This window comes from Drosophila gunungcola, unplaced genomic scaffold (assembly GCF_025200985.1).
Source record: "Drosophila gunungcola strain Sukarami unplaced genomic scaffold, Dgunungcola_SK_2 000001F, whole genome shotgun sequence".
NCBI lineage: Eukaryota > Metazoa > Arthropoda > Insecta > Diptera > Drosophilidae > Drosophila > Drosophila gunungcola.
The window spans coordinates 2190256-2208645 of NW_026453197.1; the positions used below are offsets into that span (position 1 = coordinate 2190256).

The 18390-nt window shown below is 40.0% G+C and overlaps 2 protein-coding genes across 2 annotated transcripts; both read left to right on the top strand.

Moving 5' to 3' along the window:
• The first annotated feature begins 11820 nt into the window (after nt 1-11820).
• LOC128262327 (uncharacterized) lies at nt 11821-15590 on the top strand. Its single transcript, XM_052996508.1, has 6 exons — nt 11821-12065; nt 12127-12468; nt 13127-13409; nt 13472-13710; nt 14232-14930; nt 15445-15590. The coding sequence occupies exons 1-6, from the start codon at nt 11905-11907 to the stop codon at nt 15545-15547; spliced, it is 1827 nt and encodes a 608-aa protein (XP_052852468.1). The 5' UTR covers nt 11821-11904; the 3' UTR covers nt 15548-15590.
• Nucleotides 15591-17180: 1590 nt separating this feature from the next.
• Nucleotides 17181-18390, top strand: LOC128262335 (cyclin-dependent kinases regulatory subunit). The gene is made up of 2 exons (XM_052996523.1): nt 17181-17526; nt 17597-18390. The coding sequence occupies exons 1-2, from the start codon at nt 17471-17473 to the stop codon at nt 17763-17765; spliced, it is 225 nt and encodes a 74-aa protein (XP_052852483.1). The 5' UTR covers nt 17181-17470; the 3' UTR covers nt 17766-18390.

Sequence of the window (18390 nt, forward strand, 5' to 3'; positions counted from 1 at the left end):
CATCTATTCTCAGTGTATGTTGCACAATCAACTGGAGTTTCACGGCCATTGTTAGGAATTCTGTGGAAAAAATCCATTGACAATCGCCTATCGAATGACCATTAAAAGTCGAGTCCAGCGTATGCAGCCAATTTCTCTTTCATTCTTCCATCAATCAGGACTGGGTAAACCAATTTGCTGGCCAATCAGCCCCTCGTCAAAAATACCTCCCTTCCACGATACGCCTCGCCAAATCTGTCTAAAAACTGTAAGCGCAAAATTCCGCTGCGAGGCGGTTGAAATAATGTTTTTGGCCGCAGTCCGCCATCGGCATCTGGCACTGACAGTGATGCACTGACCATGAAGTCTGCGAAAGAGTCCTGGCCGAAATGCTGCACCTAATGGCGGGGGCGCATTCATATTTATTAACTTGGCCAACAGGGAGACCCTGACCTGAGTCAGCAACTAAAACTGACCTTGCTGACAAATCTCACTTCAATCAACGGGGCGGGGCCAGCGTAGGGCCACGGAATTCGAAGGAAATGCGGAAAGGGTATCAATCAATAGCCATTGATTCGAGCCAGTGGGCGGGACTTGGTCTCGTTGGCGCCAATTAAGTGCCCATAAAAAACGAGCTCGAGCGCTGCCAGTTTGTTGCTTGTTGCCCGATTGTCTCAACAGCCAGTGCACGTGTGTGTGTGTGTGTGTGTGTATGTGTGTGTGTGTGCGGGCATTCGTGTTTTTCCCTCTTTTCTTGAAAGTGTTGGGTCTCCAAGTGGCCGTTAGGGGAATTTAAGCTTCGCAGCCTCAATGGGGATGGTCCCAGATGTAGATTCTCCAAGCTTTAAGCGCCTAAATGTGGTAGTAGTTCGGTAGTTTTTTAAATAAACAAGATAATTTATTCTCCTAGTTTCAGTAGCCTAAATATGAACTAGGTTTCTCCACCCAACAAAAAAAAGGACAGTTTAGTTGAATAAATTAAAGTTAGTTTACTACTTAGTTTTTTAAATCTGACTTTCAGCTATTGTCTTTTGTTTGATAATTCCATTTACAAAACCCAAGGCAAAACAAAAATTTTCTACTTTCCCAAAAGTTGTCTTCCTGTTGCTGGTAGTACATAAGTCGGAACAATCGGAAAAATAAATAAAAACAAATTATAACTTAGCTGTTTCTTAATTTTTTTTTAGTTCATCAAGATATAGTAATGTTTAAATATTTCAGAAATACGCTTTAAATTTCACTACGATCGGACGACTATATCATATATCTCCAATGGGAGCAATCGGAATATTAAAAAAAAAACAAATTTAAAAGAAAATGTAACTTCTGTATTTTTAAATATATTTTAAATATGTAATAGTAATATTTTTATAGTTCAGATTTACGATTTTAATTTCATTAATTTATTTAAAAGTCGGAAATCGATATTATATAGCTGCACAGGAAAGATGAAATAGATGAACTGAAAATCATCAAAGTTTTTAAACAAATCGCAATTTAAGTTTTTGCAAGAATATTTAATATATATTTTGCAAGGGTGTATAAACTTCGGCTTGCCGAAGTTTTCTTTCTTTTTGCACCTACAACTTTTGCTAGTTTTCTCTGTGTAGCAGAAATTAATAAATATTATGCTGACCAAAAAATAAATGCGTAAATCTTTAAAAAATGAGGAGAGGCTTAAACTTATTTGCATTCTTATTTGTAATATACAAATCGCATAATCGATTATGTTTTCGTTCCAGAAGCTTAAGCTCTATCGGAGAAGTCGTCTCTGGGAACACCCTCAGATTAACAGCAGTAGCCATTGCTCCCCTGGCAGAGTGCTGCAAAATGTTTGCCCAAGGAGCCAGCCACTCTCAAGTACTTCACATGCCCCACGATTCTGTGAGCGGGGGAGCGGTGGGGGGATGGCAGGGGACAGTGGGAGAAAGTGAGGGAATGGAGAAAGCGAGGATAGTGTCGGAGAAGTGTGTCAACTCAACCCACGGCAGTCAACATGGCTCATGTTCTATAGTGTTGCGTACTTTTTGGCGCCTCAAATGTTTGCTCGGTTTTGGGCGGGGGCGTGGCCAGTCAGATGGAACATGCTGCAGCATTAAAGCTACTTTACATATCTGTTGCATATTTTCTCACCGGCACCCAAGCCAAATCCCAAATGTAATTAGCAAATGGAAGTGGCAGACGATTTTCACGAAAACCAAGATTTATTTACCAGTTGTGGACTTTGGATAGAACCCCGCCATTTTTATTAATTAAACGTACTACGTCATTGCACTTCAAACAGTAAATTTACTACTGTTATAATAATTTTCAGCATTCTTTCGCAGTGGAAATCATATCAGTAACGTTTGTAACTTTATATATATTACCGAAAGATATTAATTATATAACGCGAATGTTTGAATATTTGTGGGACAAGATTTTGCCCAACATGGGGAAAAAAAAAATATTTAATGCTAAACTTAATTACAAGCATGCCATAAAGATATATGTCACAGCTTGAATTATGTTTTCTGCTGTTTTTTTGGATTTCGTTAGAAAAAGTTTTTCTTCCACTTAAGTATTTTACTTAAGTAAATTATACAGCAAACTGTATTTGATTTTTCAGTTCTTAACACGTATTACTTTAAAATCGATAGCTCAGAAAAAACGTATTACTTTTAATACACCTTTACGAATTAATATACACATTCATTAGAGCCGAATATGTCATAGGATTCCCTTGAAACTTAAGCTCAAATTCTTATAAATATTATAAAGAATAATACGGAAGTGGCCATTAAATTAATTAAACAATGCCATTGGTTTCCTTACTCCTTTCTCTGTTGTGTCCCCCTCTTTCATTTGAGATCAAACTTAGGTAAGGCAGTCTCAATGATGTACATTTATTTTTAGATTCAGTCTTAAGCCTGTCCCAAGGGCCCTAGTCTCCTGCCAGGCACATTTACCTTTTCCGCCAACAGGAGAAAGCTCTTCTTACTCGGTTTTGTGGAATAAGGAAAGAAATAGGCAGGAAATGGACAGAAACAGGACGGAGCTGGTCAGCAGTTGCCCTTGGGCGGCTAAAGACGTAATTCGCAAATTGACTGACAATCATGGGGCGTTACGGGGCATGAAACCGAAACACCTACTGCTGGTGCTCTCGAGCGGTTTGCATTTTGATTGGGTCGAAGGCAAATTCTGCCTAAGCAGATTTGACAGTTTGTTAGGTTGCTCCTGGCGGATAGCTGCCCCCAGGTTGTGATGCTCGTTATCTTCCCATCCGTTAGCCCGTTTTTTTATGCCTGTAATTTCAAGTATTTTTAATTTTCGCACTGCCTCCACCGCATTTGTCTTACTCTCACTGTCTCATTCGGAATGGCACACTTTATGGCTGGCTCTAATAAAAAAAAGGGGACGAACTCGCTTATTACTTTAAGTAGCTTCTAAGCTAACAAAAACGAGTGAATGGAAGGCTAGACAACAAAGAAGCTGCGACCAGCAGGCTGAGAACATTTAAAGTCGCCGTAAAGTCGGGCAGAAAAGCAGCCAAAAAACGTGCCGCGAACTTAACATTTTTATAGGAGAGAGTGCTCTGTTCAAAGCATATTCCACTCACATTCTGCAGCCTTCTCTTGGTTGTGAGTTTTCCCTGTTACCCGGAAATTTGAGAGCAATGTTTATTATACTGCAATAAAAAATAAATAAATATTTGGGAAATCAAACCGATTGTTTTCGATTAGAATTTCCTTAAAATATTAAAGAAGAATATCTAGAGGGGTTGAATTTAACAGAGGCCAACGGTTATGTTAGCTTACATTAGCGAAGACAACTACCGCGTGAGTGCAGCCAATTCGCATGCGAGAAAAACGAACCTACTTTTAAGGGCTTTCAACTTGGCTATTAACATTTATCATCTAAAATCTAAAGGACATGAAAAATACCATATAATTTTCAGTGCCATAGGAAAGCATTACATTTTCTGCTTATTTTTGATCATATAATATCATGTTATTATTACCGCCTAACCTCGTTTCCACGCGGCTCGAGGCAACTACAATTTGGAGCCATCATCAAGGGGAGAAAATATTCAAAACGACGGCTCCGAAAATGTAATTTCCTCCTACATAATAATTATAAATATTATTCCAACTTTTCAAGTTCCCGTCCCGCTGTCGAGCGGCTCTCGAGGAAAAGTTATCCACTCATCTCGCATGTCTAACGAGCATAAACGAGCCACCAACTCACGCAGACAAGGCCAAGGAAAATGGCTAATGCGTGTGGCAGGAGGACGTTGGCTGGGTGCACGGGGCGCATGGATATGAATTCGCATGTGGGCGAATTCAACCCATCAGCAGACAGCTGTTGCTGCCACCCAACCACCAAATCTGGGGAGTCATTCGGGCGGCTGATTGCGCCATCTTCTGGTTTATATTTTTACGGTATTTTAATTTAATGCCTGTTGACATTTGGTTACACCGCCAGGACAACAATGTCCTGGTCGGCACCTTGTTCCCGCCCCAATTACGAAATTTCCAGGCAGTGAGGCGGCTGCCTCGACAGTTGTTGCGCCACATTTACTTGGAGATAAATTGTTTGGTTTCCTTCTCCCAACCTTATGGGACACTTGTGGTGCGGTGGTTCTGTGGCTGGTGGCTGATGCTTTCCAAGGACACTACACTTAATAATATTTTTCGTATGCATGACAACGAATGTAAATTGAGTTGCGCAAGGCGAGGAGCTCAGTTTGCTCATTAGTCCAATTTTTGGGGCCAACACGTAAATTGCTTTCAAATAGGAATCATTTGTCATGTCTAATTAACGCTAAGAAAAGCAGAACATTAAATGGGTAGTTGTTCTATAAAGAAGTGTACAAGTTAAGCAGAACTTATCAAAACACCTGCAAATTAAAGTATAATTTATGGCTTAAGAAATTTGTTACATTATTTTGTATTATTTTATTTGAAAAAAAAATAAAGATAATAATGGCAATGGAATGTCACTTCTTTTAACTTGTATAAAAAACAGACTAACATATTTAAGAAATAATTTCTTCATGTATGTATAAACTGGTAAAAAAAAAGCAGTAAATCCAATAATTGTGTACACAACTTAAATATTTTTTGCTTTGATTTTCACCCATTGTGGTTTTAAGTTATTTTAAACACAACAATTTAACAAGTTTTCAAAATGTTTCATTTAAATATTAATATTATTATTATTATTATTTTAATATCTAAAAATATTTAACATAAATAAAATGAATTTAAGTTCAATATGAACCATTTTAAATTTTATATATTGTCCGCATTAAATGAAATATTTTAATATAAAATTATGCATTTTAAAATGCATTGAATTTAATATTATGATTTTTTATTTATTTATGATTGAACTAAGTAGTCCGATTATATTATATCATTAATTTTATTGATTATGAATGATTGAAAAACAAAAGCTCTTGACGAATAAACTTGGAAACAAAACGCAACTTCTAGTTTGCTGAGTTGGAAAAGATTGCATTATTGCTTGGCCAAAAGGTCAAAATGGACATAATTAATCGCTTTAGGGTCATGGAATGCCTTCGGCCCTTCGGTCACACCAACACACATGGCTGAGGAAAACCTTAAGCTAAAATCAAGTAATTCCTTTTGGCCATAAAAATCATGAGCCAAGTTTAAGCGGGAATGCGGCAAAATGGGAGAACTCTGGTGTGCTGTGCTGCACATGAAAGTTAAGCTCATAATCCATTTAATTGATTTATATACGTTTTAATGAAGCTGCAAAACAGGAAACCAGTCTAGTCACGTCCCTCCATCCTGAGGCGTGTAAAATGCATTAGTTGCGCTTAACTAATACCAAAATGATTGCCTTAAGGATAATACTCACCTTACCGTCAAGGGAAGCGTTCGGCTTAAATTTAATCCCCGACAACTATTTCAGAAATTTTGGAACAATTTTAATTAATATTTCCACTCCCCTTTTAACTTACCCGAATATGCAAAACGACGTGCTGAAATTACTGCCGGAACAAGGAAACAAACTAGCTACTGACCACGGGAAACCAACCAAATTATGTTGATTTGTTTGCCATTTTCCGAAATATTTTAAATATGCCATCGGTTTCTGTGGGTGGCGGAATAGGTAGGGGATTTGTGTGGGCTGTGGCATGTCATGTCCTGATAACGTTGTTGCTTTTACTCATTAGCATGCAAAATTGGAACGAATATGGAAATGAGTTAGTGGGATTAAATTGATTCCGAACAGCGGATAAAAAGATACGCAAGTCAAACCAAAACTCGACAAATTTCGTTCCGCAATTAGAATGAAAACCTATTACGAAAATGAAAACAACCCAAACTGAGTTATTTTACTCCTATAGAAAATATTTATTTTGTCATCGATTTTAAACAAGAATGCATCACTTAAGCTTCTTTCTTGTTCAGTAAAAAATGCATTTCCATTTACTTTGCTTGATGCCCGATTGGAAATTGCTTTCAGTCGAAGTAAAGTTTTTATCAGAAGCAAATCGAAGAATGGTTTTTACCTTCATGGTACATCGACAGACTCAACGACAAAGGCGAAAACCACAATGACAACATCTGAATCTGCCGAATTTACATATCAATATGGTAAGCCCAAGCTGAAGCATCCCAAAAATAAGTTAAGCTAAAAGCGCCAGAAAGCATGCTAGTAACAAGCCACACACCACAAACTCATACTGACAAAATATGAGACAGCCAAAAAAAAATAGGAAAATAACTGAGAAAATTCTATTTATACAGTTGCCAGGTTTTGGTTTAAAAAGACAAACAATTGCAGGAGATTGCACAGCAAAAAAAGAACAACAAAACAAGAAGTTTCAGGAACAACCCAGGAACCCAAAGAAATGCAAACAACAAACCAACGAACTAAAAGCGCATTTCGAAAATCGAAAAGACCCCAAATGGCCGCAAATATGCAACCGCAAAAAAACCAGCTCAAAAGCCACGCCCACACACACACATACACACACACACACACTCCTACGTGGGAGTATGTGTGCGAGTGTGCGAGTGTGTGTGGCTAGCGAGATAAATGCACGGAACGCGCACAATTAAATATTCAGAGCGAATATTTTTTGTCGGTTTTCGCCAGTTGCCATTGCAGTTGAGTACCAACCACGTAACCAACTAACCGAAGATAAATAAAAAAAACGATAGGAAGCATTCAATACTCTCACATATTTTTAAACAATTTTGTAATACAGCAATGAAATTAAGTGTACAGATTGCAGTGCCTATTAACCTAAAATATTTCAAAACATTTATATCCCATTTGTCAAGTTTATTTTATTTATTTATTTACAAGTTAAATGTTTGAGGGTATCAACAACGTCCAGTCCTTAAATGCAAAATGGCCAAAGTAAAAAGTTTCTTTGGAAATGTTGTTCAAACATGTAACGCCGGAAAATATATGCTCTTACCAGATGAAATGCATTAGTTACAGCAACCTTTGGGAATGAGTTTCGGAAAGGTAAGCAATTATTTATTTAGCAGTCAGAAAGATTTTCCTTCATAAAACGAATATTAGGTAATTTATTGGTGTGTAAAGTTTAGATTGTCATTATTAACGTCAAACAAGCTTCTAAATTGTTTATGGTGTCAACCAAATTTTAATTGAAAATACAAAAACATTATCAACTTTTTTTAAAAACATACCGTTACCTACTTTGAGACATACATTAAAACAAAACTAAGTTAGACTTGATTTTTCATAAGGCCTTGAAGATTTCATTTTGTGAATTTGCAATTAGTTGTTTGCAAATCCAGTAAGCTTTGCCGCGCATTGTAGGCACATGCATGAAATGAATATCCCTGTCTAGTGGCCATCGACTGGGAAAAAGGGAAAGCGGCCGACAAAGCTGCTTGCTGTGCATGTGAAAAGAGCTGGAAAAGCGGAAGGGCGGAAAAGCAAGCAGGCCCGGCTGTCAAAGGCACAGGTATGGTATGTGCTCGCGTGTGTCCGGGATCTGCACATGGGAAATGGACTCCAGCTGCTGTCAAGGGAAGAGGCTCTCCACTGTCGATGACGACAATGATGGCGGTGATAATGACAGCGATGGCGTGGCGTATGCGGTTTCCGTTTCCGGTTTGCGGTCTAAGGCTGGAAAAACGTACTACTCCGGCAGCCTCTTTTTGCCCACACTAAGCCGTGTCCATTTGCTGTTATCAGTCGATAACATGTACAATTTGGGGACTTTTCTGGTATTTGTGTATCCATTTTGTGTGTTAAAGTTTTCCCATTTAAATGCGACAACTTCCTGGCCCTTGAATCGCCCGCTCGGCCCCCTGGGAAAAGTTACTTGGGTGCATTTCCTGTTGCAAAATGTTGCATTTCCTCTGCTTCTGCTGGACACTGGGCCAAATTTTCGGAGCTAAACTTGTTTTGATGATTAAGTGGGCCAATTTTGGGTGCTAAGCCAATAAGCTTTGCTTCAGGGAAACGACTTCGCTGCATACAGGTTGAATTAAAGACCAAAACAAACCCCAAAAGTGCAAATGGATATGCAATTATTTTCCACACTGGTTAATGCCTTAATTGCATTTTCCTAACGCTCCTTGAGCAGGCATCTCTACCCAAACCCATATTTTCATTATTATTACTTTTTCAGCTCTGACAATGAAAAAGGGTCAAAAATGTGCACTCGCACATGGAAATAAACAAGAATAATCAAGTGGGAAGTTCGTCCAGTTGCAGTTGCACCATGGCGTATACGTAATTTGCATTACAATGAACTCGCAGACCCCTTAGGGCCCCTCGCCTTTCATTCATTGCTGCAAGGTGTATAATTTTGATAGCAATTCTACAAAGGCTACAGGACTGCGGTTGGAACGGAGCAAAATGGGAGCCCGTAGATTGGGGATGGTTGGAAGATTGCCGGGGCTTGCTGAACGCTGCATTTCAATTGGAATAACAATAATTGTTTGCAGCAGCCAGAGCAACAGAAGTGTCCACCCCTCCCCTGCCCCAAAAACCCCCCTCTTCTTTCCTTCTATATTGTATTGTTTTGTTTTGTGGGTTGGCAATTCTTGCTCTTCTGGCGCTTTTCATCTACTCAATTTCTCCCCCTAGTTTCGCTGGCATTCGCATGGAAATAGCAAGAGCGGATGTTGAGTGTCAGTGACTGCCACGCCCCCCTTGGATGACGCCTCCCCGGCTATCTAACCTTTAGTTGCTGCGAAAGCCACTTGGATTCAGGCCAACACATACTAGTGAACAGAAAGTTCATGAGCAATTAAATTTAATGCAGAGCAAATAAATTTAAGTTGCTGAATGTGAAAAAATATTTTATTTATTAATTTATGATGCTACAATGTGGTTGATATAAGTTTATGTCATTTTTATTAAAAGCTCAATGTAAAAATCAAAAGTATGATAGCACAAAAAAATTGGGAGACTAATTTAATTCGCATTTAACATTGTTATGTACACATTTAATCATTAACCAGTGTATGTGATTTGTATAACTTTTATATGCCTACAATTTTCAGAAATCTGATATTTTAATCGCAATAATTAAGAAGCTTCAAGAGAAACGCTTACTAAGTTCTTTTAAATGCCACTTAATCGGGCTAAAGCAGTTTATCACGCTTATACTGTAGCCGCTTTTCTTTGCTCTTAACCCCTTGCTTACCTCTGGCTGCGAAAATGTTTTTCCGCACTTCACGCTCTAAGTGATTTTCAATTATGAAGCGCGACAGATGGGTGAGGAGGCTGCTTGGAGGGACTACAATAACTGAGGCAATTTCAGGCGCTGGGTGTAAAGTTTTACCTGGCGACGGGGGAACGCTAAAAAATGTCTTGCATAAAAAGTTTTTAATTGGCCAAAAGCTGGCTTGTTGCAGTAATTAGTTGGGCCTGCTTCAAGTTGCGAATTACGCCATAATTATGCACAGCTAGCGACACTCTGAAGGAGTTGACTGAGCCATCAAGGGGCTCAGTACCCGTACCCTTTGACATTCCCTCCATTGCAAAGTCTAACCACAACAATTGGCCAACAAGTCGTCGCTGGTCAACAGTTCATGCCACATAAGCAGCCCAGACAAAAAGTATACAAAATATTTGCTTAAAACATAAAGTTGGTCCCCCCACCGGGGAATTGAGCTGGAACGTGTGGAAGTGCAACGGTTTGAGTGCAACGCAACGTTGGCACAACTGAAACACTCAAATTCTCTCAGGAAAAGGACTCGCCCAAGAGCAACAAGATGATGTGTCCTGAAGAGTCGCCGGCAGTTGTAGCTGCCTCGTATTCTTGGATTCCTGTATTCTGGTCATAGACCATTTTCCACCATTGTTATGCCAGATTGCTGATGATGGGCAGGCGATGGGAGTGGCAAATGGGGGGAGGGGGGTTGACAAGGACGACTGATAAGCGTGGCAGCGACGCTGTCAATGGTTGTGATTGATGCACACAGGTTGTAGCTACTGTCAGGACAGTGGCCATTGAATGCGAATGACCTAAACTGCAATGGGTATGTCTGCAGAAAAACAAAAACTGAATGCCGACAGGATAATAGTAGCCTCTATTAATGGATAGCAATGCATTACTTCAAAGTGTTAATTAGCAATTAATATAATGAAGTCTAACTGTTAGGATTAAGTTTTATTAAATTTACATTTTAAAAGAAAGGCATGCATAATTTTATAATTTATGCCATCATGGCTATGCTAAATCAAAGCAAGTAAGCACGTGTAGCTATCTTGTATAAGGGCTCAAATAGTTTCTCAGATCTGTTTGTTTAACAACTAAAGTCAATAAAATTGAAAAGGGTGACACCCAGATTTTTCTCGCCAACTTATGTGAATAATAATTGTGGTAAAATCTTCACTTACCATTTTTGATAAGCAAGAGATTTTTAAATATGGAAATGCCACCCCAGATTATGAACAATTAAAAAACAAAAGCTTTAACGAAGACTGCTGATATTTAAGTATTAGTATATGGTGTCAAGTTGAAGTATTTTTCCTTGTTATAAATTTTAGTTTAGTCATTATTAATGTTAGCTGGACCCTGGTGATTTTATTTTATACTTCATTTTGTTCAGAATAGAGTCAAGGACGCCCCACTGTACTATAATTGCTGTTGGTCTTCCACCTTTGCCACTGTCAGCGCACTAACTGTAAACGATGTTTTCTCGATGAAGCTCAACTGCAGTCACACGTGAAGACATACCCACACAGCCGAGAAGAACGAGAAAAGAGGAAGGAAAAGTGCGTGTGTTGGACTTCGCCTCTCGGCAGGAGGTTTGTTTTCCACCGTGGCACTAATGTCTTTTTCTTGCTCTTTTGCCCGCCCACTTGGCCTTTGGCACTTTGTCAATTCACAAACAAAAACGAATTGCACACAGGATTATCGAAGAACACACATACGCACAGGTGTGCAGGTGTACACGGTTGCCCTCTCACTTTCTCTCTTTGCATTTTATTTCTTGGAAAAACAGCAGGAGGCCCACCAAAAAGCGTGTACAAAGCAATATGAAACAGAGCTGGGCGAATAATTCATTCTATAATGGTGTAAAAGCTGCTCAATTGGTTTTCAATAAATATTATTGATATATAATGTATTTAGTTATTTGGTATATATCTTGTTTATACAACTGTCTATCGCGTCTGCCTCGGTTTTATAAATGTTAATTATAAGTATTTTTAAAGTTTTCGAAAAGGTCGAAACAATTGGGTAAAAAACATTTTTTGTTTGTTGTTTTAAAAATGTTGTACATTTTTTTTATGCCTGAAATGCAGGCTTCTATACCGGATTATCCCCTTATGAATCGCTTAGCAAAAAAAGTGATAGCATTTAAAGTAGCACTACATTTTGTGACAGGTCAAAAACACGTAGTAGTCAAAAGTAATATTTTGTGTGAGTAATTTTCAGGCTGCCGCATATATATTTTGGAGTTAGAAATGGAGGAGGCCCCGTCGGCTCCCGTTGCGGTTCCGCCAAAGAAGCCTTGTGGCGGGATCCAGCCGCCACCCATTTACCAGAAGCTGATGGTGGACAACCTGACCATCGTTCGACCGCCCATTCTGAAGATCTACTACTGGGAGAGCTTCGACATACCGGGGTGGGATAGTGCCCAACTTAATGCGAGGTTATATCCTGACTGTTCCTTTTGCCATTTGCAGTCTGAACAGGAAGCTGCGCTCGAATCGCCCAGAGCACGAGCACACCATCTCAATCCCGATCCGCCAGATCCACAGCCAGCCGCTGAAAATCGTCTTCTGGCTGCGTAATCTGTCGTCCAAGAACGCCACTCTGACACTGAAGCGCATTCAGAACTGCCATTGCCAACCGCTGCAGACCCAAGTCGGATTCAACCAGTTTCGCCAGCTATTCCACTGTCCGCACCGCAGGCTGCTCCACATCAACCAGGAGATCTTGGCCATCAAGCCAGATGAGGTGGTGGCCCTCACCGTCACGGCCTTCTTCTTCCTCTACGGAGAACACGTCCTCACCTACGAAGTAAAGTAAGTTATCATCGAAACAAGGATAAACTTTTTAGCTTGATAGGGTTAAACTTTCTTTTTTTTTTAATTTTTAAATTATTATTATAGAGTCAAGTGTTATTAACCATTCAAATATATGTGGTTTCCCTTAATTAACAATAGGCATATAATGCCTTGCCAACTAGCATGCGGTTTAACTTTAGCATGAGCAAGCGATTAGTGCGTTATTCTGTAATTGAATATTTTGTAGCTTGTAATTTGCAGTTTTAAGACATACATATATAGTATAGCCAGTTAACTTGTTTTGGAAAATGAATAAACGGGTAACCATATATTTAGCAATCTAAAAAATGAATGATTCCAAACTTTTTGAATTTCATTTATTAATATTACTTTAGCGTTAGGTAAAAGTAAAGACTTTTTTTTATTGCTTTAGTCATTTTAGTGGATTTTAAACAGGTTTAAGGTAATAATTTTAGAAATCTGAGGTAATACTTAAATATAAACATATATAAAAAACAAAGAAATTTATTATTAGGCGGTTTCTTAATTTGTTTTTGTGTGCATTTAAGAGAGGTGTCTAGTTCAAAAAGTTGGAAATCTTAAGACTATCGTATTATTTTGTTGAGTATTAATGTTAATCATTTCGCTAGTTAACAAACTCGTTCTCTTTGTTCAGTACCGAGGACAAACGCAAGTTCCTTTGGCACTTTCACTTGGAGATCAGCTCCTTCGACCCCGAAAAGTGCCTGCTCACCAAGGAGCTGCTGCCAGTAAATATCAAGAACTATTACCATGTCACCCAGCCGTTGTGGGTGCAGAATATCACGATGTCGCATCTAACTTTCTCGTTCGCCTCGAGGGATCGCGGCCTCAAGCTGCTCAACATGAATCTCACCGTGCCGCGGCAGAGTGTGTGGCCCCTTCTGGTTGATTATCGACCCCTGGACTACGAAAACGAGGTTAGTTTTTAGCCAGGGAGTAATAAGCCAGAGTGTGTCATGCTGTGCCACGTCTTTCGCAGGCGGAGGTGGTCATGTCCTACGAAAACGCCAAGGCTCGCTACAGGATCAAGGCTCGAGGAGTGCTGACAGACGAAAAGGAGCAGACGGACATGCCCTTGAAGGACTGCGAATGCGCCGACTTCCTGCACGTCATCTATCCGAACAGGTTGAGCTTTGAGGTGTGTCTGCGGGAAGACCGGACTCAACTCGTCAATGTGCACAACTACGGGCAGAAGTGCATGGAGTTTCGCTGGCAGAGGTGGGTTAAAAAAAAGGTTGTACTTAATTTTTAGTTTAGTTTTTTAATCCCTTCATCAGCTTAGGCAAAAAACATTTAAACAAGCATTTTAGTATAAAGTCTAAAATATACCTTGGCCTAATATGCTTTGCTCTATAATTTTAATCTATAAACAAACTTAGTACACTTGTTATATTGTAATAAAAAAATCATTGTTTACCCCATTTATTAAAATATATTTTTGTTCGAAGAATTTCTAATGATCCTCTCTTACAAACAAGTTTACTTTAATATTCACCTTAGGAAGTATAGGTAATGATTTTTTTTTTTAAATCGATTGACAAGCAACATCTTATACGTTGTACCTTAAAAGCTGGTTGATAAAACAGATCTTGTCAAGGGATTAGTTTATTTAAAATAAAATGATTTGCGACACTGGCATTCGGTTTGCAATTCGCTAAAATATATAAAAGATGATAAAATCGTGTTCAAGTCGGGAAGGTATTTTGCAAATTAAGTAACTAACATTATTCCCCCCGCAGCTACATAATCAACGACTTCTTTTCGGTGCTCTTCAACCCACCCATTTTCCGGCTGAAGGCCCACCACTCGAAGCTGTGCGAGATCAGGGTGTCGGTGCTGGATCGCCTGGTGCACTTCCGGCGCATTCCCATCGTGATGGAGGTGCACCGCATCCTCGACCGCGCCACCCTCATCGCCAAGCAGGAGCTGGAGGAGGTGGAGTCCATCGATGATCCCAAGTGGAAGGAGGACAGCTACGTGGAGCATGTCTATCTGCACCTGAACATCCGCACGAACATAAAGCCCGCCCTGGACACTTCCGAGGAGTCGGAGCCCGGCGACAAGATTGACCCCACGGCCGGTCCGGATCCATGTGCGCAGTTTGGTCCTGGAACAGGTGGGGGAATGGGATCGGGAGACGGGCCTTCCCTGCACACGCCGCCAACCGAAGAGCAGCGCAAGGAGGCCGAACGCAAGGAGCTGATCAGCCGACTGGTCGCCAAGAACAAGCTCAACTACAACGAAGTCATTGAACTCAGCATGGCCATCGACCAGCGGATCACCATCTTCGAGAAGCTCTTCTGGAAGTACCTCAGCAAGTCCAAGTTCATGCGCATCACTGGGGATCGCAAGCGGCAGAGGGCGATCAAGACCTACGAGCAAGTGGTGTCCCCGGACGAGCAGTTGCCCCCGGAAGAGACTACGGAAATAGATCGCAAGTAAGTTATTGACTAATGTCAGGGTAATTGTTCTTTTTATAGCACACATCCTATTTAATAACTTAAAATGAAGAGCTCAAGCTTGTCTTGCATTTTTATACCCTTCCAGAGGATATTATAATTTCATTTGAAATTTTAAAGGAGACATTTCAGATATTTTGTTTGAAATTGTTGTCATTTTTTAGAACTTGAAAGTGAAACACAAAAATATCGAACCAAAAAATGTACTTAGTTTCGATTTTCCTTTAAATTTGTGAATTTAAGCTTACATATTTTTTAGCTAAAGTAACGCTCTGAGACCAACAAATTAGTTTCTCATTATATAAACAACAAAAAACCTAACCAAAAGCTGTCAAATTTCAAAAAATAAGAGGGATTTTATTCATATATATTGTATTACAGAAAATTTATGTTAATATACACAAATATCTTTTTACTTTCAATGAGCGTATTACCAAAATCAAAAACTAGTAAAAGACCTTACCAATGTACTCACCCTTCTTCTCTATTCCAGCCGCATTATAGAGATATTAACCCGCCTGATGCAGGAGGCCATCAACGACTTGGCGAAGAACTGGGTCTTCATCCCGTCGCAGTACTACGAGCGCAACCATTAAGTGTTCCCTCCGTTAACTAAAAGCATTGCAATTGCACCACCAACGAATTCGTTTTCCTGGCCGGACGGTGCGTTGTTGCTTCCCATTTCGGGTTGTCCGCACAGCGAAATTTATGTAAGATTTCGCACGAGTTGAGGGCCAACGCCTTTGCCTTCCGTTGCGGACACTATGCCGGATTTATGTGTCTGCACGATGCCTTTTAGGGTTTTCCACGCAGACAGGGGGCGTGGCAGGGGCGGCTAGTGATGGTCTGACAGTTAAACGCGAATATTTATGTTTACCGCTTGCATTTAGTTTGTGTGGGAAGTCTTGCAAGTGGTCAAGTACTCGCCAATCATATAGTTTTCGCATAAGTAACCTTAACTTCTACGTTGGTTAACTTGGTGTTACTATTGCTTAAGTTTTATTTAATCATTTAGAATCAATTTGGCATCGGGTCTATAAAAGTTATAACAAATATGCGGCATTTAATGAGTTCCGTGGAGTGAAAAATTCTCTTTAAAAAAAAACAGGAAGCAATCATAATAACGTGGATGCCTTAAAAAGACTGCTCACTTTGGAAGACTCATCGAATATGCCAATGCAATCATCCTCTCGGCCGTTGTTCAACTGAGGCGCCGGGAAATCAGGTACTTTTGTGGCGAGCTCATACCGCTTAGCGCACTTTTTTTTGGGTCGCCGGCGTTTTTGAACCACTGAAAGGATAAGAACAGAAGTTTGTCGAAGATCGGGAAACAGGGCTTTCGTTGCAGCTCCCTTAAATTGCTGAAAGCCCGGAAAATTTCGCTCTTTTGTAAAATTTTCTCACTTTCTGTCAATTTTCTTACTATCGATCAAATTTTTCACTACCGAAATTTTGGTGAACAAAATCATTTTGGGCGGCATCTAACGGTGAGCAGTAGGACTTCGTGAAGAGAAATACCACGCACAGATGGCGCCAGTTCGTTGTGTACCAAATTAGGTTGGCCAACACAAGGCAGAGGGCGCTAGCATGCGTTTCAAATTTCAGAAACTCATTAATTTTAATGTAACAGAAAATAATAATTTGCGGATTTAAAAGCGACACCTAGCCGCGGCAATACGAACTTCGAGCAGATTCACATGTTACATTTAGCCAGTACACACACCACGGGTTCAGATTTTTATTTATTACAAGAGAAAAACTATCATTATCACAGGGATGAAAGCAACAAAGGGGTTTAAAAATAAATAATATTTAATTCCATTCTGAGAATTCAAAAACAATTTTTACATTTCTTACTTGAGAGATGTAAGTAATGAGTGTTTCAGCAGATGTTAATAACTTTAACAGAGGGTGTGCAAGAACTGGATTGGAACCAGGCTAAGTGTGCAGAAACTTGATGTTGTTATCGATATCGTCGTTTCTTTATGATTGTGTTTCAGCAGATGTTAATAATTTCAACAGAGGGTGTGCAAGAACTGGATTGGAACCAGGCTAAGTGTGCAGAAACTTGATGTTGTTGTCGTCGTTTCTACACCTCTAGTCGCGAAACCAACCACTAAATGTTAGCCAAACGTCGAACTAACAGCGAAATGTTAGCCAAACGTCGAACTAACAGAACAGCAAACATCGATAGGACCGATACTTTGAAAACATCGACGCCATCGATGTCGTTATCGATATGGTAGTTTCTCCACCTCTAAGCGCGTCACTTTTTGATTTAAAAACCATTGAAAACGTAAAATTGTGCATGCAAATCGAACCAAATTGTGATAGAAACAAAGAAACGGAGACCAAAAAAGCAGTTGTAGTGTTTGTTAAGTGATCAGCGTTTGGGGACACGTGGAGTATTGAAATCCAAAGAAGCCGCCTTCGCCGGTCCAGAAAAGACGCCGAGTCTCGCAGCGCGCTCTCCGCATTCCATTGGTGCATAATTCCGGAAAGTTTCAGAACCAGACAGGATGAGCAAGGACATCTATTACTCGGACAAGTACTACGACGAGCAGTTCGAATACAGGTGGGTTTGGCTCTTGAACCGATAATTGAATCGAGCGAAGGCAACTGTAAAAACCCCCTTGCCCCCGCAGACATGTGGTTTTGCCAAAGGAGCTGGTGAAAATGGTGCCCAAAACCCATCTGATGACGGAGGCCGAGTGGCGATCCATCGGGGTCCAGCAGTCGCGCGGATGGATCCACTACATGATCCACAAACCGGAGCCCCACATCCTGCTCTTTCGTCGCCCCAAAACGGATTAGCCGGCCCTCGCAACAAAAACAACTGCAGCAGGGGCCCTCCACATACCTATATATCCGGCAGCTGCTGCCGGTATTTTGTATTGGCGGTGGTGGTGGTGGTGGTGGTGGTTGCTGCGGAACAACCAACTGTTGCACAAACATCCACAACAACAACAACAACATCACCATCATCATAATCATAGGTACTCATGCACGAATCCCCCTAGAAAGTTATTTTTTATTCTGTGCGCTTCGTAAAACTCCTTTTAAATATGTTCTCCCCGCTATCAACTGTCTTTACCTCCTACCTTTTAATATAGCACCTAGAGCTAAAGCTAAATTTGCCATTTTAACACACCTTAGTCCTTAGTCCTGGGAGATGGGAACCACGAGGAGGTGGTAGTCCATAATCATTCCTCGCCCTCCCACGAATTTTACCATAAATTATGTTGCCATTTCGAAACGGAAGCGAATAGATGAACTTGCTCACTTTGATAAGCTTAAATGAAATCTGATTTGTGATCTTGAAATTCTTAATCAATAATACATATGTTTACACATAATATAATGAACTTAAAATAAATATGTTTAATTTATGGAGAAGCTTGAGGCGTTGATTGCTTGAAGTTTTCCCAAATCGATCAAA